This window comes from Citrus sinensis, chromosome 4, assembly GCF_022201045.2.
Source record: "Citrus sinensis cultivar Valencia sweet orange chromosome 4, DVS_A1.0, whole genome shotgun sequence".
NCBI classification, from domain to species: Eukaryota; Viridiplantae; Streptophyta; class Magnoliopsida; order Sapindales; family Rutaceae; genus Citrus; species Citrus sinensis.
In genome coordinates this window covers 23,040,688-23,067,671 of record NC_068559.1, presented here as the reverse complement: position 1 = coordinate 23,067,671, position 26,984 = coordinate 23,040,688, and the positions used below count along the sequence as shown (strand labels likewise).

The window sequence follows — 26,984 nt, the reverse complement described above, 5'->3', positions numbered from 1 at the left end:
AGGAGAATCGTACTATGTATTAATTTTATAATTTTTTAAAGAAAAATTATTATTTTATTACCAAAGTTATTCTGACATATCATGTTAATACCATAATTTGCCGAAAAATGTATTTTACTATCAAATGTTTGCGCCGTTATCAATTCACTACTATTCCGTTAAGAAAACATTAATATTTAAAAGAAATTGAGTTAAAAGTCGATTTTACTCCCAAGAATTTAAAAGATAATTTTACCCTTTGTAATTTAAGCATTGAAAAATAAGAAGCCAACAATAATGATTTTAGGGTTTAATTTCCTAATTCTTTAATTTTTAATTATTTCCCTAAAACGCAACATTTAAGTTTCAACCTGAAATGTCTTTAATGTCCTTACAGTTGGAAATGTCTTTGATACCCTTATGACATCAGCAAGACATCAGTAAATTTTTAACGTTCTTAACAGAATAATAGTGAATTAATAACAGCGCAACGCGTGTAGTTAGGATGTAATTACATATTATCTTTTTATTCCAAAAGCTCAGTTTAGTACTTATCCAAAATCATTGGCTAAAATATCAATGATCTTAGCACCCCATTATCTTTATAAACTCTCATATTTGCCCTACAAACTATTCTCCGTCTCATTTCCTTTTGAAAATTTTGTGGAATAGTCATGCCTCGTAATATGTATAAAGGATTTGTGGTATAGAAGTCCAAGGGACTAACTTATATAAAAAATGAGTAATGATATAGCCACAAACTCTTGTACAAACTTATTTTGTACAAACTGACATGGCATGATAGGATTGGTTAAATTAAATATCACTTTGCCCACATGATTTGTTTTTATTATTTTATATTTTCATTCAACCAATGAATTAATGCCACGTCAGTTTGTACAAAATAAATTTGTACAAGAGTTTGTGGCTGTATCATTACTCATAAAAAATTAGCATAAAATTCTGTTTGGTATGGTGGCTGGTTTGATGTAACTTTTAAAGTACAATATTAAAGTTTTGATATGCACTAGCTACTAGGGCTTAGAAAGCAAGTGATTTTATCTCCAACTTGTATTATGAAAAACCTATAATATTTTTTCTTTTTTTGTCAAAATCATTATTTAAAAGTTGTATTTACCATATATTATATAATCATAGTGATATTTTTTTTTTCTACAGCCGTTGTACCTTAAAAATTATAACACCTCAACATAGCCTATAAATTAAAGGTTAAACTCATATTATTAACTTAGTAACTATTTTCAGTTGACTGTGATATTTTGCTTTCTAGATTATACCCTATTTTTTCATCACTCAATCCTTTGTAATATTTTTTTCAAAAAAAAAAACTACAATTATATAGCATTTCCCTAGCTAGTTTGGCTATGATCATCATTTACTCTCCAATAAGTTCCTCCTCCCTGCCGTTTATTTACTAAACTTGAGATTATACGCCAAGATAAGAATAATGTGAATGAAAATTATTAAAATATATCATGGCTATGAAAATTATTAAAATATATCATGGCTGCGGAGAAATTCTTTGATATACCATTTTTATGATCTGATAAGATACAATAAAAATTACATTTCTTAGACTTCTTAAATAAAAGGGTTATATACAATTTCGCCTGCCAAGAATTTTTTTTTCCCTGAAAATAGGAAGGCCTCTTGTTAATTTGCTTTCCAAGACTTGACTTATTCTTAGACATGTGAGCAAAGTGGCCGATGTAGCTATGATGTGGCAATCCTCTCTCCCACAAACATTAAAAAGTTAAGAACTGAACTTTTGTTTTTCTTTTGTTTTTTGGGGGCTACCACGAGTAAGCAAAGATTCAAAGCCGGCCTTGGATTATTCTTGTATATGAATTAAAGGAAATGAAAATGCTTTAAATTCGGCAAAAGGGCGTGGCAGCTTTACCGGTGGCTGGCCTACTGGCCATTCACTCACACCTCAGAATCAAGAATGCCAATGCGATGACCAGGCTCTTTAATTTCTTCAACCAATTAATAAAAGCTTCATTGCCCTTTTCTCAAAAGTTGTTTTGTTTCTCTCAAATGGAAGTTTCAGGAATTCTTATTATCCTTCGAGATCAATTACCTATAACTGACTACTCACCAAAGAAACAAAAAGAATTATCAAAAGAATAATTATTATCATTGATCAGTGTATTCTTCTGTTACTAGACCGAGTGCATTACCGAGAGGGAGAGCCATGGAAATTAAAAATGCTCCCACGTTTAATGGTCTGATGCAATCAACATATTGTCTAACATCATTAAAAGTGAAGTCTATGAAGATTATGATATCTTCAGCAAGTTGATTGATTCAATTTCAACATATGTGTCATATATTCAAATGCTTGTTTTTTTTCCTGTTCCTTTTTCTTATCTAAGAATGAAAGGAGAGCTTTGCGTCCACCATCACAAGGCTGAAATGCCACCTTGGAAAAAGTTTAAAGTGCCAATCCGTCATGGACTTGTGGCGTTACAAAAAGTAGGAAGTGCATGTTGCTTGTTGTTGCGGTTTTGTAAATTAAAGCTTACCGAACTTAAATTCCCACAATACATTACTTTATTTTTCTTGAACCCATTTTCAAAAATAGTATGATTTTTCCCTTCCATTCAATTATGTCTAGGGAAAATGTGGCCACGAATAAATTAAACAAAATAAGCTTGTTCTTCGCTTCAATTCAATCAATCTGCCACCTTGAATTAACGATTACATAGTCAAAATTTTAGGAAATAATTCTGTCATTAGTTACATCATTACAGGAAATATTGATTACTTAATCAGATGATGTCTTGCCCTGCAAGGATTATGCTTTGTATATGTTCAATTAACAAACCATCTAACTGTCCTTTGATGGTCTTCTTTAAAAAAATTAACAATTCAAACGAACACTTCCACTTTTCCACAAATATTTTTCTTTTTAAAGAAACCATTCACACACCTTTTCTACAGAGCAATCTTTTGAGATCCGTTATGCCATCCCTTTATTCATGTTGATGAACCAAGGATGACTCACACAAGAAAAAGCTAGATTCACTCTTTTGCTATACTGTTAATTATTAATTCCCTATAAATATATACACTTTGCTGGAACGTTTCGACAATTCATCACAAACATTATAGCATTTCTTTAATTTGCTGCAAACATACCACAGCAGTTATGGAGATTCCTGTGAGCTCAACAGCATACTCAGTTCAGAAGTTGTCGTCGATGAAACTTCTACCAGCATGTACCCATGACCAATACGGCATTCATTCTTCTTTGGCAAATGGGTCTCCAACTAATAAACAAAGTAACTATCTAGCTCTTTCTGGCTAGCTGTATGTATATAAGAGAGATTGGAATGAAGCTCTTTTAGTAACACGATTGTTTTAATATATTGCAGGGAAAGTAGATTCGGTTCTCAAAAGAGTGAACAAGCTCGGGAAGAGAGCCGATAATTTTGCAAGCGGAGTCAAAGAACACGGTAATTTTTATAAATGCTAAAGAGATATAGCAGAGCGCTACTAGAAACAGTCATAAATCGATGCCAATTTACTTTTTATTCATGGTTTAAGGGAGTAAATCGACATTGGTGTATCACTGTTTTTATCAGTGTTTTTGTCAAATCTTTTTTTTTTCCTCTTTTTTTGGGTCCGAATAGCGTTGCTATTAATTTTTTTTGGGGTAAAGGTTAGAAGTGTGCTAAATGCATTTAATCTGTGTATGATTGTAGTGAGGCTGGGGCCCAAGATCACAGAAACTGTGAAGGGGAAGTTGAGCTTAGGGGCAAAAATTCTTCAAGTTGGTGGTATGGAGAAAATTTTCAAGCAGCTATTTGCTGTCAAGGAAGAAGAAAAATTATTGAAGGCTTGCCAATGCTATTTGTCAACTACAGCAGGTCCCATAGCGGGCCTCCTCTTTATCTCCACAGAAAAAGTTGCCTTTTGCAGTGAGAGATCACTCAAATTCTATTCTTCAAAGGGAGAATTAATTAGAGTTCACTACAAGGCACTTGCTCAAATATGATATCTCTTTCATTTGGGTTTCTATTGGTATCTTTTGTTTCAAGTGATACGGACTAATTATTGGCAATCTTGTGCATGCAGGTTCTGATTCCTCTTGGTAAAATAAAGAGAGTGAATCAAAGTGTAAACATGAAGAAGCAATCAGAAAAGTACATTGAAGTATATACCGTGGACGGTTTTGATTTCTGGTTTATGGGTTTCTTAAATTATCAAAAGGCTTTCAAATATCTTCAGCAGGCAATTTCTCAGAGCTGCACGGATGATGTGCAAGTCACTTACTAGTTGACTTAGAAATATGTTTTCCCTTTAGATTACTTCATCAGATTTTACATATATGTACATGTGCTTACAATCAATGTAAAACCTTTGTTAATTATGATCGTGAAATGCTTTTCATTATTTCTTCAAAAGACTTATGTTGACTGTGCAATGAGTTCAAAAACACGAGAAGATTGAATAACTACTTCAGCATTTTTGAAGAGTTAGTCTCCTTTCGAGCAAAAGTATACGAGTAAAGGATGCTTGAATAAGCATAAAAAGAAAATAAAGAGTGAATGACACGTAGCTGAGGCTTAAAACTGTTGTGCTGTGTGCAATAATATCAATTCACTTAGCTATTAAAAAGAAAGCTTGGGCATTATAACTAGGATGAGTCACTATATTAAAAATATTAATTAATATTTTAAATTAGATACTTAGATGTTCTAAGCCAGCCATCAATAACTGGTATCTGTAGTGGTAAAAATGTGTAGAACAACTCAAGTGCGTCAGGACGCGAGCCCTCAAATGGTGTTGGTGTGCAAATTGTAAACAATGTCGACAGAGCTGAAGTGTACAAATTAAATTAGATTTTTTTTTTAATTTGCTTACTACAGTCAAGTCTGTAGAGACTCAAATGATTTTATTATTCAGGAAAATACAGTAAAACGAACAAACAAATCAATTAGTTTAAAACAGATATAGGATCACCAAAGAACAGTAAACACACAGAGTTTACGTATGTTTCAGCCAAGATGGGTGTAAAGGCAGCAATTGCCTTTTTTCTAATTAAGCTTTCGAAAAATTTACAAGATGTTTGCAAGATCATAACGCGGAGTATTTCTTCTGGATAACAACAATCAAGCGGATACGCGATCTGGCCTACAGGATATATTAATCTGTTTTATAAGCTCATCAGTCAGCCTGTTGAAACTAAATCCAGAGATTTAAAACTAACTTCTGCAAAGGGATGGCACCCCAGGTAGCTAGGCACGTCAGCATCCCTTCAACAGCTTATAGAATCTCCATTGTAGAAAATTCTTGGGTGCTCTTGCTTCATTGCTCATCTTTCATTCAAATCTTTGTCATGTGCATGATTCAACAAATCGTAATGATACACGCACGTGACAAATAATGAATGAATGAATGAATAACAATTTTCAAAAAACACCCATGTCAAGATTTTTTTTCCCCCTCAAAATAGCATAAAAACTCTCGTAAATTCTCCCCAGCCAAAACTTAAAAAGTGCCTTTGCTGCCCAAGAGAAAACTTGAGTTAAATATTCTTAGGCATGTGAGCAATACATGTGGCCGACGTGGCTATGATATGGCAATCTTCTTTACCACAAACATCAAAAAGTTGAAATAGCCTTTTTGTTTAGCTAGAGTAAGCAGAGATTCAGATTTCAGAACCGGCTTTAGATGACTTTGATGAGGGAAATTAAAGTGCTTTAAGCAGTGCTTATTGTTTCCCGCTGAGATGGAACATAAAGGGCGAGGCAGCGTTATTGTTAATGGTGGCCAGCCTGCTGCCCATTCACTTACACGTCAGAATCAAGAATCATCTAATGTGATAAGCAAGCTTTTTCCTTTGACCAATGAATTAACCAAAAGCTCCACTGCCCTTTTCTCAAAGGTGGTTTATTTCTCTCAAACTGTATGAAACTTGCCAGAAATATTAATATGAATTTTCCTTCGAGGTTAAGTATGACTCATGAGTCAGATATATATTTGGCTGACTCACCAAAGAAACAAAAAGAGAGGAAAAATCACAGGATTTAATTTTTTAATTTCAACAAGTTCCCTAGATTCAGAAGATTCAATGCACACTGAGATTCTAAGGTCAAATACTGCTACCATCTATATATTTTATACATCAATACATCTTTTATTATGCTAATATATTTTATACTTGAATAGTTCACGTGTGTATCAAAATACTGGCCTAAAATCAATGAAGTCAATCTATAACATAATGAGTCAGCAAAATTAGAACAAGCCCCCAGAATCAGTAGTCATGCTTTATGGTCTGATGCAATCACCCTGAAATCTTTAGATTGTGATATCTTTATTGATAAGTTGGTTGGTGCAACATGAATGCTTCGCAAATGGCCTTTTGTCTTCCTTTTCTTATCCAAGAATAAAAAGAGAACTTGAATCCATCACAAAGCTGATATGCCACCTCGGAAAGTTTCAGTGACACGCCATCATGTAGTTGGTACAAGAACCAAAAAATAAATAAATAAAAAGGATGCAATATACATCTTACTTGTTAAGCTTACCAACTTCACAAATTACTTTATTTACTTGATCCCATTTGGAAAAATGGTATAGTTAATTTTGTGAAACGCCTGTCATTTTTTTTAACATAAATTAGATAAGGAATTCGAACAATCATTTATAGACTAGTCTATCTATTTTTCAAACACACATGCCCTCACACACACATATATATAATTATTCTCATGTGCGGGGCCCTCATTTTTTTTCGACTGGACACGCTATTAAATCGCATACTTTAATAACGTGTCGTTACACACACACACAACACAAATCCTTGACTTTATTAAAATGTGGAAAAGTTATTAAACAATATAATTTAGTAGTACAATGCGATTATACTAATATATTATATAGTTTTTCCAGACTTTAACAAATTTAAGATTCTAAATTAGAACATTTCTAATATATTGTTAGTTTTTATCTCGTAAATCATAATAATGAGCTGAGTATTAAACAAAATATGAGCAATGAACAACAGACACGTGTAAACAAAAAAGACAAATTAAGTATTGAATGATGAAGTATGTTTGGTCCCAATTGAATTAATTAATCAGTAATTAAGATTGTCTGATGATACAAGAGGTCTTAGGACTCATGATGTAATGAAATTGATTCAATGCCAGCTCATAGAATTCGGACAAGGTTTTGTTTACATTTGCGGAATATTGAAGAAAAATCAATCAATGGATGCAAATTTTTACGCTTATTTATAATTAGCCTCGCCAACTCAGACCGGCTACCAAATTATTTTGTCTTAGTTTGATCATCGAGGATGATATCTTGCACACCAAGAATTAAATTAAACTTTAGTTAACATACAAGAATCTAACTATCTTAATTATTTATTTAAAAGACCACGTCAATTACCTAACTTTAATTTCTATGATAACTTTGTTTTCAATTAATTACTTTAAAGCGGCCATATGCACACGACCTTTAGCATATGCCACGTTATACTTGTTCATGCTAAGGTGGTGATTCATATACAACAAAAAGCTAGATTCCATCACTTGCTATATATAAATTCAATCCCAAGAGGAAAAACCCTTGAACTAGGTTTCATCTATATATGATAACCAACAAAACATTTCTCCGAGAACGAATCATAACAGTTCAGTTATGGAGATTCCAGTTGATGAGACGCCATCGAGGCACTTACCAGTTCTCAAAAGAATGAGTAAGCTAGGGAAGAAAGCAAATAATTTTGCTACTGGAGTCAAAGAACATGGTAATTATATATTTATATACGTTACACTGCATGTTACATTCATAAGTTAATAACATTAGTATATATTAACGTTTTGTTATACAAATAAAATGTACTTAATGATTTGCTGTGATATATGTTGTACAGTGAGGCTGGCGCCCAAGATTACGGAAACTGTGAAGGGGAAACTGAGCTTGGGGGCTAAAATTATTCAAGTAGGTGGTGTGGAGAGAATTTTCAAGCAATTATTTAGTGTTAAGGAAGGAGAAAATTTGTTGAAGGCTTGCCAATGCTATTTGTCAACAACAGCAGGTCCTATAGCCGGCCTCCTCTTTATCTCCACAAACAAAGTTGCCTTCTGCAGTGAGAGATCACTCAAATTCTATTCCTCAAGTGGAGAATTGATTAGGGTTCATTACAAGGTACATGATCAATTATAATTTAATTTGAATTTTCTCTTACTTTCTAGCATTAATTGTAATATGTATTGGCAAATTAATTTGTGCAGGTTTTGATTCCTCTAAGTAAAATAAAGAGAGTAGATCAACGCGTAAATATGAAGAAGCAATCAGAAAAGTATATTGAAGTGTATACCGTGGACGGTTTTGATTTCTGGTTTATGGGTTTTCTAAATTATCAAAAGGCTTTCAAATATCTTCAGCAGGCAATCTCTCAGAGCTGCAAATGGATGATGAACAAGTCACTTACCAGTTGACTGATTATAAATTGGCTTATCAGAATATGTACATATGATCTATGAAGTGAGTAAATTGAGCTTTAATACGTCACAAAACTTTCTGTAAAAATATTAATTATTAATGAATGAATTTTGTAATAGAAATCTTCAATTCTTCAACATTATTTCTGTTGGCTGTATTAATTTTGACCAAAACATAGAGTTACTGGTAAAAACAGGAACTCTATGTTTGAAGAAACATTTATACCAAAGGGACACAAATATATGATTATGATTACTTGCATCCATCGACCTGCTTCTGAAATTTCAAAAACACGTACTGCTGAATTCGAATTAAAAGTATGAGACGTTAAAAGTAGCTCCCAAAATTTTCTGGGTATAAATTAGTTTAAATTACCAAATTGTTTTAATTTTTAATCTTTCCGTTCAAAAAGAAAAAAGTGCCGACAGCCTTTTGTCAGGATGTTTTGCTGGGATCATGTTTATTTGATCAAGTTCACTTGCATCACACAGACTGTCTAAGTCCAAATAAGGTTCTACATATACGTACCCTCGAATGATCTAACAGTCGGTGAAGTGGGAATACGTTTGCCTCGAAGTTACCAACATTATGTTATTATCAATTAATATGTTTGTTTAGGTGATAAAATAAGATGAACATAATAAAGCTTTATTTAGGTCTTATTATGCTCACGTTGCTATTAGGTGATAAAATAGGACGACCATAATAAGGCTTAACTCATAATTTTATTGTGCTTGCCTTGCCATAAATCACTACCAAAGAGAAACCCGTAAGCAGGATTTAAACGAGTGGATGGTTAAACTAAGGATAAACCTAATCAAAACCACTCCTAGTTATCTTCTCTAAAAAATTAAGAATTGAACCCTATACTCAAAATCCAATGTTCCATAATCTAAGGGCGAGAGGGAGGTGAAACTCTATCCTCAAAACCCACCATGCCGTAATCCATGTGTTTAGGGAATGAAATAGGGTGACCAAGATAAAGGTGTTTGCTCATACATTATCGCGCTCTCCTCCAGAGTAAAAGTGAGCAAATAGTTGAGCAGATCACCTCCACTAGGATGTTATTAGTCACCTCGAGCAGATCACCTCTACCAGAATAATATGTGGTGACCTCGAGCACATCACCTTGACCAGGATGTTATTGGTCACCTCGACCAGAATAATATGTGGTGATCTCGAACAGATCACCTCGACCGGAATAATATGTGGTGACCTCGAGCACATCACCTCGACCAGGATGTTATTGGTCACCTCGACCAGGAAATTACCAGAAAGCACGATTCAGTCAAAACATTTTCTCCGAAATATTAGGGACCATATTCTTAGTGGATGAAAACCGCTATAGTTTTCTATAAAAACCCTAGAAAAGGAAAGGAAAGGGGATTCTTCTAGCTCTCTCTCTCTCTAAGCAACTGAACCCATTGGACATTTTTCTCTCTCTACCACAGAGAAATTTCTCTTTCACCTGTGATTTCTTTAAGATTGATTATTTTGAATTCTTTTCCTTTAAATTTACTTAAAAGCTTTTTGTTTAAAGCAATCATAATTAAGCCACATGAATTGTGGTATGGGTTTTTCCAAGTAAGACCCAAATCCCTGACTTGAGCGTCAGAGAGTTCTCGCCGGAAAAACTTCCGGCACCTCCTGACCGTTGGTTGTGTTCACAGGCTCACAGGTTATCTGCTCATGGATTGTCTGCTCATGGGTTATCTGCTCATGGATTGCCTGCTCATGAGTTCTCAGCTTATGGATCGTCTGCTCACGGGTTATCTGCTCATGGATTGCCTGCTAATGAGTTCTCTGCTCATGGATCATCTGCTCATGGATTATCTGCTCATGGGTTTTCTGCTCACAGAACATTTGCTCATAGAAAATCTGCTCATGGTGCTAACTAATCATCAGCTTCCCACCAAACAAATTTAATGATGATGCAGGGATTTGAGATCTGACCAACTTATCCGGATTTCGACATCAACACCATGGGAAGGGATTTTGATCCCTATAAAACTCCAAGAGTACTTCAAGAGGTAACAGACTTTTTGAATTTCGAAACCACTCAACTCCCTATCTAATCTTAGTGAATCTTTCTTCTTTATCCTTTTATTTTTTACCCTCTATATTCTCGTTCATTTTTCATTATTTCAAAAAGAGAGGATTCTTTTTATAGCTTATTTTCTTTTTTGTTCATTTTACACAAATAATTAGCTATTTTTTTTTTTTTTGTAAACCCATGACACTAACTTAAGCGTTGGAGGGTTAACACAAAAAAAAATTCTGACGCCCTTAATTATTTTTCTAGTTGCAAGTGCTTGATAGGTCGAATTGTGTTCGCCAATTTTTGCCACCTCTACTTTTCAGTAGAGGCAAATACCACTTCCCTATAAAAATAAATTCAAATACTCGCGTTAAATTGGTTGATAGCTCACACACCAATTTGTCAAGATTTTGGCGTCAAGAATGTTGAGCATTTGTTTATTATATATATTAAAGTTTGGAGACATGTTGATGTATCATTTTCCCTGATCCACAATTATGATATGAGCACATCTTACCTTGTTATCAAAGCCGACCTTTCCGTGACTTCAACACAAGCATGCAGCTGATCATGTTTGAATTAATGCTAAAGAATGCACTGGCTTGCTTCATATGTAACAAATTGTTTAAAAAATTAAAATACAAAAAAGGGGGGGGGGGGGGGGGAATTAGATGGTGACCTACTTTTTCACCATGATTAGGATAAGATTTCTCTTTAATTGACCAATTAATCAATACAGTAGAAATTCAACTTTTCAATCACTTTGTTAAAGCGCTGGTAATTAGTCAACTTGATGATTGCAAGACCAAGTTGATTAAGGGTGAAGTCATTTTCTGATCATATAATTGAAAAGAGGTTTTTCACAATCCATCGTCAGAAAGATGAAAATCCAGCTCGAAAAGCAACAATCGCACATCAACACACCACGTAGAACTGGGGGATGCAATATTTAAATTAAAGGCATTACGTGGTGCTTACTTGGATTTAATTTTATTATCATGATTCATGAAAAGCTCCCTCAACTAACAACCAACCAATTTATTTTATTTTACTTTAATATTCCTTAATGGGATTGAGACCCGCCTACGATTTTACAAAGATTTTCTTTGAAAACATGGCAAAGGATTAAATTAAATAAATGCATATACTCAATGAAATTATTTGAAATAATTTTATATATTATTATACCATCACATATGATCATGGACATGCATGCATTTCAGATTTTGTGATATATATATATATATATACACTGAAACATCCCATTTGCTTAGCTTTTTAACATGACACTAATAATTTTTTATTTTAATGAACTTGGAGAATTTTGCAAAAGAATTAATGGGGCCTAAAAACTCTTTTCCTAAAGCAATAAATAAAACCATGAACATGGATGCCTATCAGTACCTTCTAAGAGTCAATGTCTGTGTGTGCCTTTTATTTTCATGGATGAGTCATCGATGACTCATGTCCAAAAAGCAAGTTTAACTAACCATCAGTTGTGCCTTTAAATACACTTGCACAATACAAAGGTCTCATCAACCTTATCAGCTCATCAAACAACAATTAATCTACAACACCAGCTTTAATTTGCAGAAGTGCTTTTCCTATAAGCTGCTTGTTTTGATTGTATATCAACCTGTCAAACATGAAGACGATCTCACTAGTGGAACAAGTTATGGGAATTTCAATTTGCTCAACAAAGTATCCAGTGAAGAACTCGCCAATGCGGTTTTTGCCTGAAGTACCAGATGAATCTGGAGGCAAACAAATCGTTCCATCTCCTGCTAATGGGTCCAAAAACGCATATCCTCTACTAAAAAGAATTAAAAAAGCTGACAGATTTGCCACTGGAGTTCGAGAGCATGGTAAGTTTAATTAAATTCAGTTTCTTGATATACCCCTATAGTTAATTTGTTAGTGATGCATAAAATTTATACTAATGGTTGTGGATTTAATAATTATTTGCAGTGAGATTGGGACCAAAGATTACTGAAATTGTGAAGGGGAAGCTGAGTTTGGGTGCAAGAATTATTCAAGTAGGAGGAATGGGCAAAGTTTTCAAGAAATTATTTAATGTTGCAGAAGGGGAGAGGCTTTTGAAGACTTGTCAATGTTATTTATCGACAACAGCTGGTCCTATAGCCGGTCTCTTATTTATCTCCACCGAAAAAATTGCCTTCTGCAGTGAAAGATCAATCAAAATCCCTTCTCCAAATGGGGAATCAGCTAGAATCCACTACAAGGTAATTATTTTTTATTAATTACTCATAAACTAATAAGATTGTCTTAATTTAGCATAAATCATAATATTTATATTAACTCTGTGTCTCTCTCTGTTTGTGCAGGTAGTGATACCAGTGAAGAAGATAAAGAGAGTAAATCAAAGTGAGAATGTGTATAAGCCATCTCAAAAGTACATAGAAATAGTGACAGTGGATAATTTTGACTTCTGGTTTATGGGTTTTTTGAACTACCAGAAGGCATTAAACCACCTGCAGCAGGCAATTAGTTCTTAAGATTAAATCAAGTACATTCATCACATCTTCTTCTTTTTCTTTTTCTTTTTTTTCCCCTAATTTGCCAATGATGTAATTAGTAAAAGAGTGAACTGTCAACATGACTAGTTGATTGCAGTCTTTGCAGATAATGTATAGATTTCGATGTTTGAGACATGTTATTAATCTTTTTCTTTCATTCCTTTTTATCATTTTCCACTTGGAGATGGACTTAATCTGATCTGTTGTGGTTGGTTATTGAATCGAATTTCAACAGACTTGATTGACGAATATATTGAATCCCGCATGGCTCATCCAAGATCTAACCAAACTAGTATGTTCTGAATTAATTTCATATTTGCATTGTGTGTCAGCACCAGTAGAATAAGGAAATATATTTTATTTGCAGTTAAATATGCATTCTCTTGTAGCAATAGAAACTGTCAGCTGGCAGTTTGCTTACAAATGAGACGACTAAAAGACTCTGATTGGTGATTGCCAGCCAATGTGAGTTGCAAAGTAAAAAGAAAAAAAAAATGCAGAAGTTGAGTTTAACGTATTCATTTCATACAAGTTAAGGCCAACACGTTTGCAGGCTATGTCATGGCGCATGGGCATAAAACTTTAATGAAAAAAGATGGCAAATTGCCTTCCAACTCTATGACAAGGACTCTACAAATTAGTGGCTTGTCTCCGAAGCAAGACAATGATTTGAGCAAATATATTACTAGTAAGAATTAGATACCAACTTGGAAAAAACTATAGCAAGTAAGAATTAGATACAGTGAGAATGAAGTGGATCCATGCAAGGAAATTGCAGTTGAAGAATAATGTTTGATCGTTAGCTTAACAGTTCGGTTCAGTCGGCACATCCAAAATTATACAATCCAGTACTGTACGGAACAGTCTTGGTTGCATCTTCTGATGAACTGAGGATGTCAGCTCAAGCGGCACTAGCAGCTAGCTTGAGGTTCAAGACAACAGCTGCTTATTCAATCAACTAAGTGTTTCTTTGTAAGTACTGGTGAATCCTAACATTTACATGACACACTAGAGTATCACAGAATGTTCCCCTTATTGGCTTCAATTACATCTAAAATGACTTACAAACTTTATCTATCCGATGAATGATTCATCTCAACTCGGAAGGATGGACAGGTAATCTCTACAAGTAACTGATCTCAAGAAATTAAATCCAGCTCTAAACTTAAGAATCCAAAACTTTTGCCTATGTATGTATGCATGTATGTATGTATGTATGTATGTATGTATGTGTATGTGTATGTGTATGTGTATGTGTATGTATGTACTATTTAATAGATAAGCAAACAATTTCTTCAACACTCTATGCCGACGATGATCCCTATTATAATCCTTAAAAGTAACTAAACAAATATTCTTTCCATCACCAAACACCAATTAATCATAAAACCCAAGAAAAAAGGGAGCTGGTTGGTAGTTGAAAGAGAAAAGAGAATCTACTAGGTGTCTGTTTAGGGGTAAATTTAGAAGGATATGTTTATACCAGTAAATGAATGACACATACACAATTATAAGAGCAAAATAAACTAAATACTTGGAGCAATATAAAGATGCTATTTGGAAGAATTTACTACACTGAATGGGTTTAGAAAATCAAGGGTTAAACTTGGACACATCAAGATATTTATAAGAATGAATAAACCTAGTATGAAAGAAATATTATCGTCATTCTTCTCTCAATAGAGCACGTAACTTTAAAAGCATTCTCTCCTTTTAACCTAAAGATAATATCTAAGTCTAACTTTTATACATTGTCCTTATTTTAGGGCTCTCACTCACTTTCTTCTCCTCTTTCTCTCTATTTTCTCATCTTTTAGATCATTACCCATTTCTTCACTTTTGGAAAACCATTTTCTATTCTCTATCTTCATCATCCTCTATATCTTTATTCACATCCTCATCTTCATCAACACCAAGTATCTCTATATAACTATCTAGCTTATGTTATTCATTTTGAATAATGTAAAATTTCATATAATCTCTCTATATTTAGTGAATTGGGGGCGACTTGCTTTCTGTGGACATAGAGCAAAGGCCGAACCACGTAAATATCATGTATTCTTTTTATTTATGTTTATTTTACTATATTTTTAATTTGAGGTCAATATTGTATTTCACGTATGTGCTTACTGGAGTTACCCCAGTTACACTAAGTATTTTGTGAGACCTCTTGAGATATCTTCCGTATATGCCTGAGCTAATCCTAAGCAAATATTATTCCTCTATATCGACTCCCTAAATTAACTTTTACAGGACTCCACTAAGATCTCTTTATTATTCACCATAAGGTTGGCAAAAAAGCTTGGGCTGGCTCGACCCAGACCCATGGGCTTTAAGCCCGGCATAAAATCATGGATAAGGGCTCACAAAATGCAAAGCCCATATATAATGGGCACAGTTAAGGGCCTTTAAGTCCAGGCTTTAAAATATATAATCTGTTGCATGTGTGTGTGTGGGGTGTGTGTGTGAGAAAAAGGTTGTATAATATATTAAAAAAACTCACTCATCAACTACTTTGATTGTTCTTTGCCTCTCTTACATGAATCACACTAGCAACCAATAGTTGCACATTCATTGCCACACACCCAACCAACAATTACAGCCACCACCACTCATCGATCGACACAGCCACGCAAGCCCAATATGCAAGCAACAATAACCCAGTAGCACCACATGCACGACACATCAACAACCGCTCAAACCTGCACGATGTAGCAGCAGCAACCACCCGAACTAGTGCCCACACAATCCGAACCAGCAAACCATCACCAACTCCACCTCAAGAAAGCTTTAAATTTTTTTAATTGTAGAAATTCTTAGAAATATTGTAGAATTTCAAATATCTATCAAATATATGTCGAATTATTATAACAATTTTGTGTTGTAGAATTTTATAAGATTATGGTTCAAAAAATGTTGTGTATTGTCAGAAAAATATTATGAGATTATGATGTAAGTAATATTCTTTATTATTAGAAGAATATTATGAGATTATGGTGTAGAAAATGTTTTGCATTATTTGAAATTCTTTTATACTATAGAACTTTTTTATATGATCTAAAAATTTAGAACAAGTTGACAGGTTTGGTGGTATAATTACATTAATCTAATATCTTATCTCATTTAATTTTGTATAGGATTATAATGGAAAATGCTTTTGAATCTTCTATTTTGCCTTCGAATCCACCTGCGAAGTCAGAAAATGTTCAAGGAGAAATAAGAGTGACCAAAAAAGAAAACATAGGGCTATCTCAAATTGATGAGACCATTTCATAAAGATAAACGTCAGTGGGGTAGCAAGGCAAATTGCAATCATTGTGGAACAATTCTTACTTGTGGATCAGGAACCAGTCACTTGAATAGACACGCTAGACAAATTCATGGTTTTCATCAGGTGACAATTAAAGAGGTTCTTGAGAATAAACAACACTTGTTGAAGAAAGAAAATGGTGAGCTTGGAATTCAAAATTTTAATCCATTGGTTGCCCCTAAAAAACTTACAACAGTTTGTTAAAGCATCAGCTTCCTCTTAGGTTTGTGGAGCATAATGCATTTAGAGATTTTGTTGATTATTGCAAACTATTGGTGAAGCCTATGTCTAAAAATACTTTAAAGAATAGGATCTTTAAGCTATATAATGTTGAAAAGGTGAAGGTAATGAATTTGTTAGAGATTAATGATAGTAGGGTGGCAATTACTATAAACATTTGGACCACTACTAATAAAAAGAAATGTTGTATGGTTGTTACGGGACATTTGTTGGAGATTAATAACAGTATGGTGGCAATTACTATAGTCAACTGAGTTAATGATATTAGGTGGCAAGTTCTTTTATATGAGATGTGCAGCTCATATTTTGAATCTAATTGTGAAAGATTGATTGTCAATGATCGAGAGTGATGTTGCACGTGTTAGAGACAATGTGTTTTATTGGAGATCGTCGCCACCAAAATAGGTGGAAAAGTTTGAGTTGACTACACATCAATTTTAGATAACGGACGTGAAAAAGTTGAGCTTAATTGTCCAACTAGAGGGAATTCTACTTTTGTTATGCTTGAACTTGTAGTGAAGTACAAAAATGATTTTTTTTCAACTGCAGACACTTGAACCATAATAAAGTATTTTCCTAGTAGTGAGGAATGAGAGTTAGCTAAGCAGATATGAGATTATTTAAGGCATTTTTCAAGGTTGACTGAGATGTTTTCGAGTACAACATGCCCCGCTACTACTATATTTTTTTTCTATTGGTTTGTAAAATGAGGATTGCATTAAAGGGGTGGCAAAAATTAGAAATTCCTACAGTTAAGAAAATGGCAGACAACATGATTGAATTTTTTTTGAAGTATTAAGAAGAGATTAGTGGGGTATTGGTCATGCCTATCATTCTAGATCCGAGATATAAGATGGTATTGGTTAATTACTATTATCCAAAGATTTATGTAGCTAGTCTTGAAAGTCAGCTTAAAAGAGTGTGTGAGTTTTGTGATGAAATGGTTAATTATTATGAGGCCAAATCCACAATTACAAGATATAATATTATTAGTGAGTCTTTTATATTAAATGTTGTTTCTTCTGATTTTGATGATGTTGATGATGTTGATGATATGGGTGATGCAAATGTATATGCAACCTAAAATTGTCAACTTATTAGTTCAAAGTCTGACTTTGAGAGGTATTTAGAGGATCATTTAGTCAAAAGAACTCTAGACTTTGGTGTTTTTACACTGGTGGAAGATGAACAAAGACAAGTATCCAATTTTGGATGAGATGGCCAAGGATGTTTTAGCCATACTCATGACAATTGTTGCCTCAGAGTCTGCTTTAATTACAGGGCCTAGAACATTGAGTCCACATCATAGCAGACTACATCTAGACACATTAAAAGCGATCATGTGCTCTCTGCAGCATTTGTTATGGGCTAGTAACGGTGGAGGTATAAAATAAATTATTGTTAAAATCAATTATTAATTATGTTTGCTTTAATAGTTATGTTAACACCTTTTTTTTTTTTTTTGTTAAGTGGAGTTCCTGAAAAAGAATTTTTTACTAAAGATGAATTGAATGATGAGGAAGAAGTTGGCCTGCAAATATTGATTTGTTTTCGATATTAGTATTTGTAATTTATTATGTTGTAATTTATTATTTGTATTTATAATTTATTATGCTGTAATTTATTATGTTGTATTACAAATATTTTGTGTATTGGACTATATGTATTGGATAATTAGCTTTAATTTAAGTTTTTCAATTTTACTAAAATAAGGTAAAAATTTCATGAAAGCACAAGCCCAGCCTAAGCTCGTCCAGGCCTGGCCCAAGCCAAACTTGGATGGACTTTTTAGAGGGCTTGAGCTTAATTGCCAACTCTAATTCATCATACGACTACCTCAACTTACTATGTTTATTACTTTAGCTCACTGCCTAGTGTACCTCCACTAAACCACTGCCTCAGACATAAAAAAAACACACATAAAACCAAACTTAGCACAGGCTCCCCTCAAATATAAATTTAATTGTTAGAATCAGATTTCAGGTGGATCTGGAGAGAATCACCCAATTGGTTCGAATTTAAACCACTTGCCTCAGACATCAGAAAAATACATCTAAACCCAAACTTAGCACAAGCTTCACTCAAATATAAATTTAATTATTAGAATAAGATTTGAGCTGGATCTGGTGAGAACCGCTCAATTGGTTCGAATCAGACTCTAGCAAAAATGTGGTGAAAATAGTATCAAACAAAAAGATTTTAGGCAACCAATATCTAGAGCCTCAATTTTTGTCAGCTTCCATTAATGTCAGCAATTGACATACTTACACATGGTACACAAAGACATGATCACATTGTGTATCTAATCTGACCAATTCAAAAGAAACGACTTAAACCCTATTTGGAATTGAAGTTAGACAGCTGTATCTTTTAAACTATAGTATTAAAATATTTGGTAAATATTAGTTATTGTAGATTGAAAGGTAAATTAATTTGATTTTACACTTATATGATTGAAAAATCTACTATATCTTTACTAATTTTATTCAAAGTATTATTTTAAAATTATATTTACTATATATTATTAATTTTTATTTTATATTCACAATTTTTTTCTACATCAACTACAACTTAAAACTTCAGTACCTCAACACAAAAAAAGCCATAATCATAGAGTTACAAATTAGACTACGCTACTCAACAATGGTATGATACTGATGATTTTCATCATATGCGCATATGACTACTAAAAAACAAAGTATGAAAGAATCATGTTTAGAATCATATTATTATGTCGAGGACACAACATCATGTTTAAAATTATATTTACTATATATTATTAATTTGTATTTTATATTCACAATTTTTTTCTACATCAACTACAACTTAAAACTTCAATACCTCAACACAAAAAAAAAGCCATAATCATAGAGTTACAAATTAGACTACGCTACTCAACAATGGTATGATACTGATGATTTTCATCATATGCGAATATGACTACTAAAAAACAAAGTATGAAAGAATCATGTTTAGAATCATATTATTATGTCAAGGACACGGCAGCATTCCATAAATTCTCATCTCGCGGAACTTGTTTAACTTATTGGCTTGTGATATTATTCTTAATTACAATACCTTACATTAGAGTAGTTTGCTGTGAACTACCAAACAATTTGAAGCGGCATGTCACAAATTAAGTATTTTGCGCAACAACTTGTGCGGCACTTAGACGACTTCTAACACGCAAATTGCTAAGTAAACGTAATGAACTTCTCAAACTAGCCAAGCGAAGATGCTTGTGACAATGCTAGAGAGAAGCGATAGCAATATAGCCAGATATAATTTTATTATACACCTAAAGAGAAAATTATAAGAAAGATTTTTATAAGAGTGCTTGAGAACTTGTGTGAGAGTATGTGTGTGGTGTGGTGATGAGCAAATAAGGAGGGATCACCCCTATTTATAATTGTTGGGTGCTAGGTGAGGAAGCTTCCTATCAACTTGCCAAAATACCTCCTAGGACTTAAATGCATAATTCTACAAAATTCTAACTATTTACAAATTATAAAAGACTTTAAAATTCAGGCCAGGCTTGGTTGAACGCTAAACGCATTACGATTGACTAGTTGTGTGAGGCAGCTCGTTACCAAGCACTTCCCACTTTTAAACGCATCCTATTTTAGTGCTGAATACAACCCGCTTCCAAAATACACTTCAGTTTTAAACAAATTTTTACTAAGTACAACCACACATAAAATTAACCTTTGTTTTCGTCATATTCGGGCGGCTGTTAACTACATTAAAAAAGTTGACAGCACGGTTTTGTTGGACCGGACCAATTTCCAGCAGTAGAGGGTTTAATAATTATCTTCTTCTTCCTCGTAAAACCCGAGAAAATAACCTACAATTCAGTCATTTTCTTTAATTCTCCGTCAGAGGCAGCCTGATTCACAATGCCTCTCAGAAACGACGACGTTCGCTTCATATCGTCTCCCCTCAAAATCCCTCCCTTTCGACCGGAGCCTCCCGTCCCCTTCTTTGCCCAAACCTTAACAAAATCCAAAAACTCCCTCTCTCATCTAATTTACTCACTCAATGAGTCAACGCGGTCCACTGAACCATTCACTCGGAAGCTCCAGTCATTTGCCGAACATTTGTACGGAAAATCGGTTCGCATCTGCTCAACGTGCTTGTCTATGACTGGCGCCGTCGACACATTAGTGAATTTTCCGCTTCTATGCTCTGCGTCGTTGTCGCTGAATCAGTCATCGGCCGAGTTTCCGGCTCAGTCCGAGTTATCTACTCAGCTGCAACAGAAGGCGCAGCAGCCTCACTCGGTCAGTCGAAGCGACGAAGAGCGAGTGTTGATAAGTGAAGTTTTGGTGAGAAACAAAGACGGTGAAGAACTTGAGAGAAAAGACCTAGAAACGGAGGCATTAACGGCGTTAAAAGCGTGCCGTGCCAACTCAGCACTGACAGTTCGTGAAGTCCAAGAGGACGTTCACAGGATCATCGATAGTGGTTACTTCTGCTCGTGTATGCCAGTCGCTGTTGATACGCGTGATGGCATCAGATTGGTCTTTCAGGTACATTTTAAATGATTTTATCTTTAGTTATGATTATGCTGTAGTTAATTTTCTCTTTTTTTTAAGAAAAATTTAATTCCTCATAAAATGGTATCCTAACCATTAAATGAATTATATTTGTTTTAGTTTTGATTGATGATTAATATTTTTGGTTTCTTATGTTACAAGGTAGAGCCAAATCAGGAGTTCCATGGGCTGGTATGTGAAGGAGCTAACGTTCTTCCAACGAAGTTTGTGGAGGATGCTTTTCGTGATGGTTATGGTAGACTTCTTACCTATTGTGCGTATCTAATATATATAAATACATTTCTTTGCTGAGCCATATTTGGAATGGCTCACAGAGAGCATCCATTGATTTTGAAAATTGGTGTCAAGCTGTGCAGGAAAAGTTGTCAATATAAGGCGTTTGGATGAAGTAATAACTTCAATCAATGGCTGGTATATGGAGCGTGGTCTTTTCGGCATGGTCAGTGTTCATTGTGTTGATGTGCAACATTTTTGCTTCATTTTGATGAGATTTAGACTTGGATTTTGTGTAGTTCACCTTGGTTTGTCATCACAGCTTGTCTTGATAGCGGGATAATGTTCTCTGATTTTCTTCTATAGGTTTCTGGTGTTGAAATTCTTTCTGGAGGCATAATTAGATTACAAGTTGCAGAGGCCGAGGTCAATAATATTTCCATCCGTTTCCTTGACAGAAAGACGTAAGTACCTGTCTTAAGTTTACCTTTTTTGTGTTTAGAAAACAGTAATCATAGGATTTCTAGATGATATATGTTGTGTTTTGCCATATTCAGTGGTGAGCCAACTAAAGGGAAGACGCGTCCTGAAACCATTCTTAGACAACTTACAACCAAGAAGGGACAGGTATATTCTATGAATCTTCCTTTTTCTTCAATTTTGTTGTATTCCTGAGGAGGAGTATTTGCCCACCTTACAGAGTATCCACAAGGTCCTCGATGTTGGCTTTTGAGGCTTGAGCAAATGTGAAAGAAATCGCCCTATTTAAGCTTATGCAATTGTCGTTCAGCTTCTTTCTTTCGCTAATCTCTGTTTTCCCCTTTCGAGTTAATATCATTTCTTAGGAGAGAAATATTCTTAATTTTTCTTCAAGTATCATAATATGTTACCTATTTGCTTGGTTCTTTGCATTCTTAAGTTGCAAAGTTGAGTGCTGGTGGTTTTATGTAAATTTGATGCTTCTCTGGCTCATTTTTGTTATCCTTTTCCTGTTTTCATATTCTAAAAAAGTTTCTCTGTTTCCTAAAGAGAAAAATATATGAACTTGAGGCATGACATAATTCTTCACAATTTCGTCTATGGGATGAACAAGTTTATTGTTAGATACCCTATGACTAATAAGAGGTTCTCAATTTGAAATAATTGATGTAGGTTTACAGCATGCTGCAAGGGAAAAGGGATGTGGAAACTGTATTGACAATGGGAATCATGGAAGATGTTAGCATTATTCCTCAACCTGCAGGAGGTGAGACAAGATGCTTCATTTGAATCATCTCATGACATGGATTATGTTTTGGCACATTATATGTTGAGTGATCTTAAGTTAGTTTTCTTGAAGATGTTGCTCAACTATAAACACCATAGTTTGTTAGGAAGTTTCTTCCAATTGGAATCACTTAAAAAGTATTGTGCTTAATCAGTTAGGGGAGTTTTATGCATATGGATGTGCTTCTCTATGGTGTTTGAATTGAAATGTTGTTTTGTTTTGGCAACGTTGAAGATACTGGCAAGGTTGATTTGATAATGAATGTTGTTGAGCGGCCAAGTGGAGGTTTTTCTGCTGGTGGCGGTATATCAAGTGGGTAGGTGATTTAATTTAAATGGCATTGTTTTCTTTTTTTCCAAACTTGAATATTAGTACTAAAAGCAAAAACTCTGTGGCTTACATGAAATTATATTAACTTAGTCTCCTTTCATTTGTAGGATCACAAGTGGCCCTTTATCTGGACTCATTGGAAGGTGAGGTTACAGTGTAATTTATCTGGTTAAATCTCTGCTATCGTGTGAACTTTTTTATTCTTAGTTCTTTTTATTGCTTGATAGGTTATATTGTTGTATTTTAACATGAACTAATTTGGTGTGGATGCTGTTTCTTTTCTATCTATCTGTCTATGTATATGTATATACATAATTTTCCTTTATTGCTTGTAATTAACAAATTCTGGGTCCCTAAATGCTAATGAATAATATTTGTTTGAGAGGGGTTATGTATGTTCCTTAGAGTTTCTGCAAGTTATGAAAATAAATAGATCTTGAAATACACGCATTTATGGGAAAGATGTTGACACATGCAAGGCATGGGCTATACTTATAATATATTGTTGCACCAGATTCTTGTGCTAGGCGATCATTCTATGTAGTCTGCCTAATAACTCTATTCCCATTGCAGCTTTGCATATTCTCATAGGAATGTTTTTGGAAGAAACCAAAAACTCAATATCTCCTTGGAGAGGGGTCAAATTGACTCTATATTTCGCATAAACTACACTGACCCATGGATTGAAGGAGATGACAAACGAACATCAAGAACTATAATGGTTCAGGTGAGCTAAAGCTTTTCATTGTCTTAAGAACAATTACGTTTGGGTGCTAACTGATCATTGCTTGAACTGATGCATTTGTACTAGAATTCAAGAACCCCTGGAACGCATGTTCATGGAAACCAGCCTGATAACAGTAGTCTGACCATTGGCCGTGTGACAGCTGGTATGGAATTTAGTCGACCAATCAGGCCTAAATGGAGTGGGACAGTAGGACTTATTTTTCAGGTACTTCATTAGACCCTTGCTTTTCTTTAGCAATAGGTTGACCTTTGGTGCTGAGCACAATTGGTCTGGCAGTGAATATGACCTGGAGCTTCTGTGGAATTGTTAATATTATTGAGAAAAACTGCATAAGCAACATGTAGATTGTTTCCTGTATTTTTTATTTTGGTTTTTCTAACTGCTGGTTTGTTATTTACAAATGGGAAATTGTTATGTTAGCTGTGTTTTGGTTAGTGCATTGATTGATACGGCAAAACTTCTCATGTATTTTAAATAGGCTTCTACCTAAAGTCATTTATGTGAAAGTCATTACTTTTTCTTATGTGAACTGTGACTTCCTATGATTATATTTTCTTTTTACCAGCATTCTGGTGCTCGTGATGAAAAAGGAAATCCTATTATCAAGGATTTCTACAGTAGTCCTCTTACAGCAAGGTAGACCTCCCTGAAAGTAAATGCTGAACCTCATTAGTTTGTTTTCCATTTGTTAATTTTTTGAATTTGTGCTTGTTCTATTTTTCTGTTGGGCAGTGGTAAGACTAATGATGAAATGTTAATTGCTAAATTTGAGAGTGTCTATACTGGTTCTGGCGACCAAGGGTCTTCAATGGTTAGTCATTTAACCTTCTTTGCTTTCTTGATCTACTGTCTTTTTGGACCATCATTTTTGTTGTCACTTTTGGACCCTCATTTTTGTTGCCTCTGCAGTTTGTATTTAACATGGAACAAGGACTTCCTGTTTGGCCAGAGTGGTTGTTCTTCAATAGAGTGAATGCTCGTGCCAGAAAGGGTGTAGAAATTGGACCTGCTCGCCTTCTTTTAAGGTATGCTACCATTTCTTCCTTTTTTTCTTATAAGTTGTGTAAAAGAGGAATTCAAGTGTGATTTCGAAATGAAAAAGTCAGAGGATGATTAGCATGTTGGCACTTTCTCCATGCTTAAGTTGTCACGCTGATATCTTTACAAGTGATTTTGCTGGTTCAGTTTGCTAATGTGCACTGTTTCTTACTGCTAGTTTGTCCGGTGGGCATGTAGTAGGTAATTTCTCTCCACATGAAGCATTTGCCATTGGTGGAACAAATAGTGTGAGAGGTTATGAAGAAGGTGCCGTGGGCTCTGGTCGATCTTATGTGGTTGGTTCTGGCGAGATCTCCTTCCCTATGGTATGTGATGATTACCAAATTTCTGTCTTATATGGATCAAAAAGTGAAAATATTCTGAAGCTTTATCACTGCATGTTCATGATGCTTAAATCTGCTTGCAACTGTGCATCACATGAGCTAGCGGAGGGTACAGATATTACAAACTCCAGATGAAGGCAGTAAAGTGAATCTGGCAAATACCGAGACAAGCAAATCATGGGCAATTCATGCCTTAATCTTTATAAGTTGGAAAAACATAAATGGAGGTTACAAACCAAAAGTTATATACTGTCAAGGGAAGAATTTTTGCTGTAGGTGTCACATCTTTAAACAATTTTGATTAAAAAATTTTGATATTCCCCTTTCTGAAAACACACGCAAATGCACACAGATGCGCCAGAGGTTGATTTATGATTGAATTAATGTTGAGAGTTGTGAATAAATAGGTTTAATTAAGGACTGTATGATAGATTTATTCATTCGTCTAATACGAGTCCTTCAAAGTACTTCGATACATTCTTGGAGGAGCTGGCATATTAATATATTTCTGAGGAGCCAATCTAGTATTATAGAAGCAAAATTTGTCAAATCTAGGAGGGGGCCATGCTTTCTTTCCTCATCTGGCCCCATGCTACCTTCATCATTGTCAGAAACAATTATTTCTGAGCTGCTATAGATTGAAGGCTTCTGAGGGGGTCAGAGGATCAAGACACACTTAGAGAATGCATAAGCATGTGATAGATGAGATAAAAGGGATTGATCTCTCTCTGAAATTGAGACTGCACACTTCCCTCTGAATGAGCTAATGTTGTTTATGGTGGAAAGATGTGTTTTCTCCTCTAATATTTCTTGTTTTGCAGTTGGGGCCAGTCGAAGGTGTTATCTTCTCTGACTATGGAACAGATCTTGGATCAGGGCCTTCTGTGCCTGGTGGGTTTCTTTATGATTGGCCCCATGTTTCTTATGCTTTCAAAGTTTGTTCTTTACCCCTGCCCCCCAGGTTGCAGCCTTACTTTATTTATTTTGCTTCATTAGGTGATCCTGCCGGAGCAAGGTTGAAGCCTGGAAGTGGATATGGATATGGATTTGGTATCCGCGTTGACTCTCCTCTAGGACCTTTGCGGCTTGAATATGCGTTTAATGACAAGCAAGCGAAGAGATTTCACTTTGGTGTTGGTTATCGGAACTGAAGTTTCTTTTTTGCGTGATAGTATTTGCATCTAGATGTTAGTTATCCTAAGGTAACCAACTTTATTCGTCTGTCGAGGACGTGTACAGCTTTTAGTGAAATAGTTTCTTTGGCGTCATTTTTTAATAGCCACCGACATCATGAACTGATTAGGTGGTTATCTTATTTTGATCTATTCATAGATGCAAAATTGATTGAATTGCTTTTCAGGCATTTATATGTCTAAACCCTTTTGCACTTATGCCTTCCGAGTACTGGTGTCCGCCTGTCCGGTTGATAGATTGAAATAAAAATTGGACTTCTAAATTTGGAATTTCTTGACAACTCCGCAATTCTTCGTCTCATATAACATTTGTAGATTTGCTACTAGAAACGTGATTTTGACATGGCCTATATCTCCGTTAAGGTTATGATGTTGGTTTTTCCTTGCCATCATCATCAGATAGTTGATTAAAGAAAAAAAAATTATGCTTTAAAAAAAAAACTTATAGGAAAAGGATATGAAGGGTGTGTTCAGTGAGAGAGATTGTGAAGTACTAATAGTTCAAAAGTGCTTTTCCGCCATTAGCAAAAACTTTGGCTGCAACTTCCCTGCGCATGAGTAATTTGAGAACAATTTGTTACAGAAGTTTATGTTAAATTTAATGTGTACACATTCCCGATGATCAACTTTATAAAGCCGAGTACATTAAGCAGGGCAACGGAATAAGCATCACTGTTTAGTGGACAGTAACACTGTAGCAGCCA

At 34.6% G+C, this 26,984-nt stretch overlaps 4 protein-coding genes across 4 annotated transcripts; all 4 read left to right on the top strand.

Moving 5' to 3' along the window:
• Positions 1-2,969: 2,969 nt before the first annotated feature.
• LOC102622479 (GEM-like protein 4) lies at positions 2,970-4,375 on the top strand. Its single transcript, XM_006484516.4, has 4 exons — positions 2,970-3,284; positions 3,378-3,458; positions 3,708-3,982; positions 4,081-4,375. Exons 1-4 carry the CDS (start codon positions 3,152-3,154, stop codon positions 4,279-4,281), a joined length of 690 nt encoding a protein of 229 aa, XP_006484579.1. The 5' UTR covers positions 2,970-3,151; the 3' UTR covers positions 4,282-4,375.
• A 3,193-nt stretch (positions 4,376-7,568) lies between these two features.
• On the top strand, positions 7,569-8,721 carry LOC102622779 (GEM-like protein 4). Its single transcript, XM_015532040.3, has 3 exons — positions 7,569-7,768; positions 7,895-8,169; positions 8,256-8,721. The coding sequence occupies exons 1-3, from the start codon at positions 7,660-7,662 to the stop codon at positions 8,460-8,462; spliced, it is 591 nt and encodes a 196-aa protein (XP_015387526.1). The 5' UTR covers positions 7,569-7,659; the 3' UTR covers positions 8,463-8,721.
• Positions 8,722-12,026: 3,305 nt separating this feature from the next.
• LOC102619908 (GEM-like protein 4) lies at positions 12,027-13,198 on the top strand. Its single transcript, XM_006484429.4, has 3 exons — positions 12,027-12,369; positions 12,473-12,747; positions 12,850-13,198. The coding sequence occupies exons 1-3, from the start codon at positions 12,150-12,152 to the stop codon at positions 13,018-13,020; spliced, it is 666 nt and encodes a 221-aa protein (XP_006484492.1). The 5' UTR covers positions 12,027-12,149; the 3' UTR covers positions 13,021-13,198.
• A 7,050-nt stretch (positions 13,199-20,248) lies between these two features.
• On the top strand, positions 20,249-26,464 carry LOC102620185 (outer envelope protein 80, chloroplastic). The gene is made up of 16 exons (XM_006484430.4): positions 20,249-21,120; positions 21,289-21,382; positions 21,504-21,586; positions 21,727-21,824; positions 21,918-21,987; positions 22,513-22,606; positions 22,862-22,943; positions 23,065-23,100; positions 23,531-23,684; positions 23,769-23,909; positions 24,271-24,341; positions 24,438-24,516; positions 24,615-24,730; positions 24,922-25,069; positions 25,909-25,978; positions 26,084-26,464. The coding sequence occupies exons 1-16, from the start codon at positions 20,488-20,490 to the stop codon at positions 26,236-26,238; spliced, it is 2,124 nt and encodes a 707-aa protein (XP_006484493.1). The 5' UTR covers positions 20,249-20,487; the 3' UTR covers positions 26,239-26,464.
• The last annotated feature ends 520 nt before the right edge of the window (positions 26,465-26,984 follow it).

What these genes read in the sequence shown, in the direction of transcription:
- LOC102622479 (XM_006484516.4), top strand. Translation starts at nt 3,152, where the DNA reads ATGGAGATTCCTGTGAGCTCAACAGCATACTCAGTTCAGAAGTTGTCG. An exon ending in GTCTCCAACTAATAAACAAA is followed by an intron (nt 3,285 to 3,377) that starts GTAACTATCTAG and finishes AATATATTGCAG; the next exon opens with GGAAAGTAGATTCGGTTCTC. An exon ending in AAGCGGAGTCAAAGAACACG is followed by an intron (nt 3,459 to 3,707) that starts GTAATTTTTATA and finishes GTATGATTGTAG; the next exon opens with TGAGGCTGGGGCCCAAGATC.
- LOC102622779 (XM_015532040.3), top strand. Translation starts at nt 7,660, where the DNA reads ATGGAGATTCCAGTTGATGAGACGCCATCGAGGCACTTACCAGTTCTC. An exon ending in TACTGGAGTCAAAGAACATG is followed by an intron (nt 7,769 to 7,894) that starts GTAATTATATAT and finishes TATGTTGTACAG; the next exon opens with TGAGGCTGGCGCCCAAGATT. An exon ending in TGATTAGGGTTCATTACAAG is followed by an intron (nt 8,170 to 8,255) that starts GTACATGATCAA and finishes TAATTTGTGCAG; the next exon opens with GTTTTGATTCCTCTAAGTAA.
- LOC102619908 (XM_006484429.4), top strand. Translation starts at nt 12,150, where the DNA reads ATGAAGACGATCTCACTAGTGGAACAAGTTATGGGAATTTCAATTTGC. An exon ending in CACTGGAGTTCGAGAGCATG is followed by an intron (nt 12,370 to 12,472) that starts GTAAGTTTAATT and finishes AATTATTTGCAG; the next exon opens with TGAGATTGGGACCAAAGATT. An exon ending in CAGCTAGAATCCACTACAAG is followed by an intron (nt 12,748 to 12,849) that starts GTAATTATTTTT and finishes CTGTTTGTGCAG; the next exon opens with GTAGTGATACCAGTGAAGAA.
- LOC102620185 (XM_006484430.4), top strand. Translation starts at nt 20,488, where the DNA reads ATGCCTCTCAGAAACGACGACGTTCGCTTCATATCGTCTCCCCTCAAA. An exon ending in CAAGAACTATAATGGTTCAG is followed by an intron (nt 23,685 to 23,768) that starts GTGAGCTAAAGC and finishes CATTTGTACTAG; the next exon opens with AATTCAAGAACCCCTGGAAC. An exon ending in CCTGCTCGCCTTCTTTTAAG is followed by an intron (nt 24,731 to 24,921) that starts GTATGCTACCAT and finishes TCTTACTGCTAG; the next exon opens with TTTGTCCGGTGGGCATGTAG.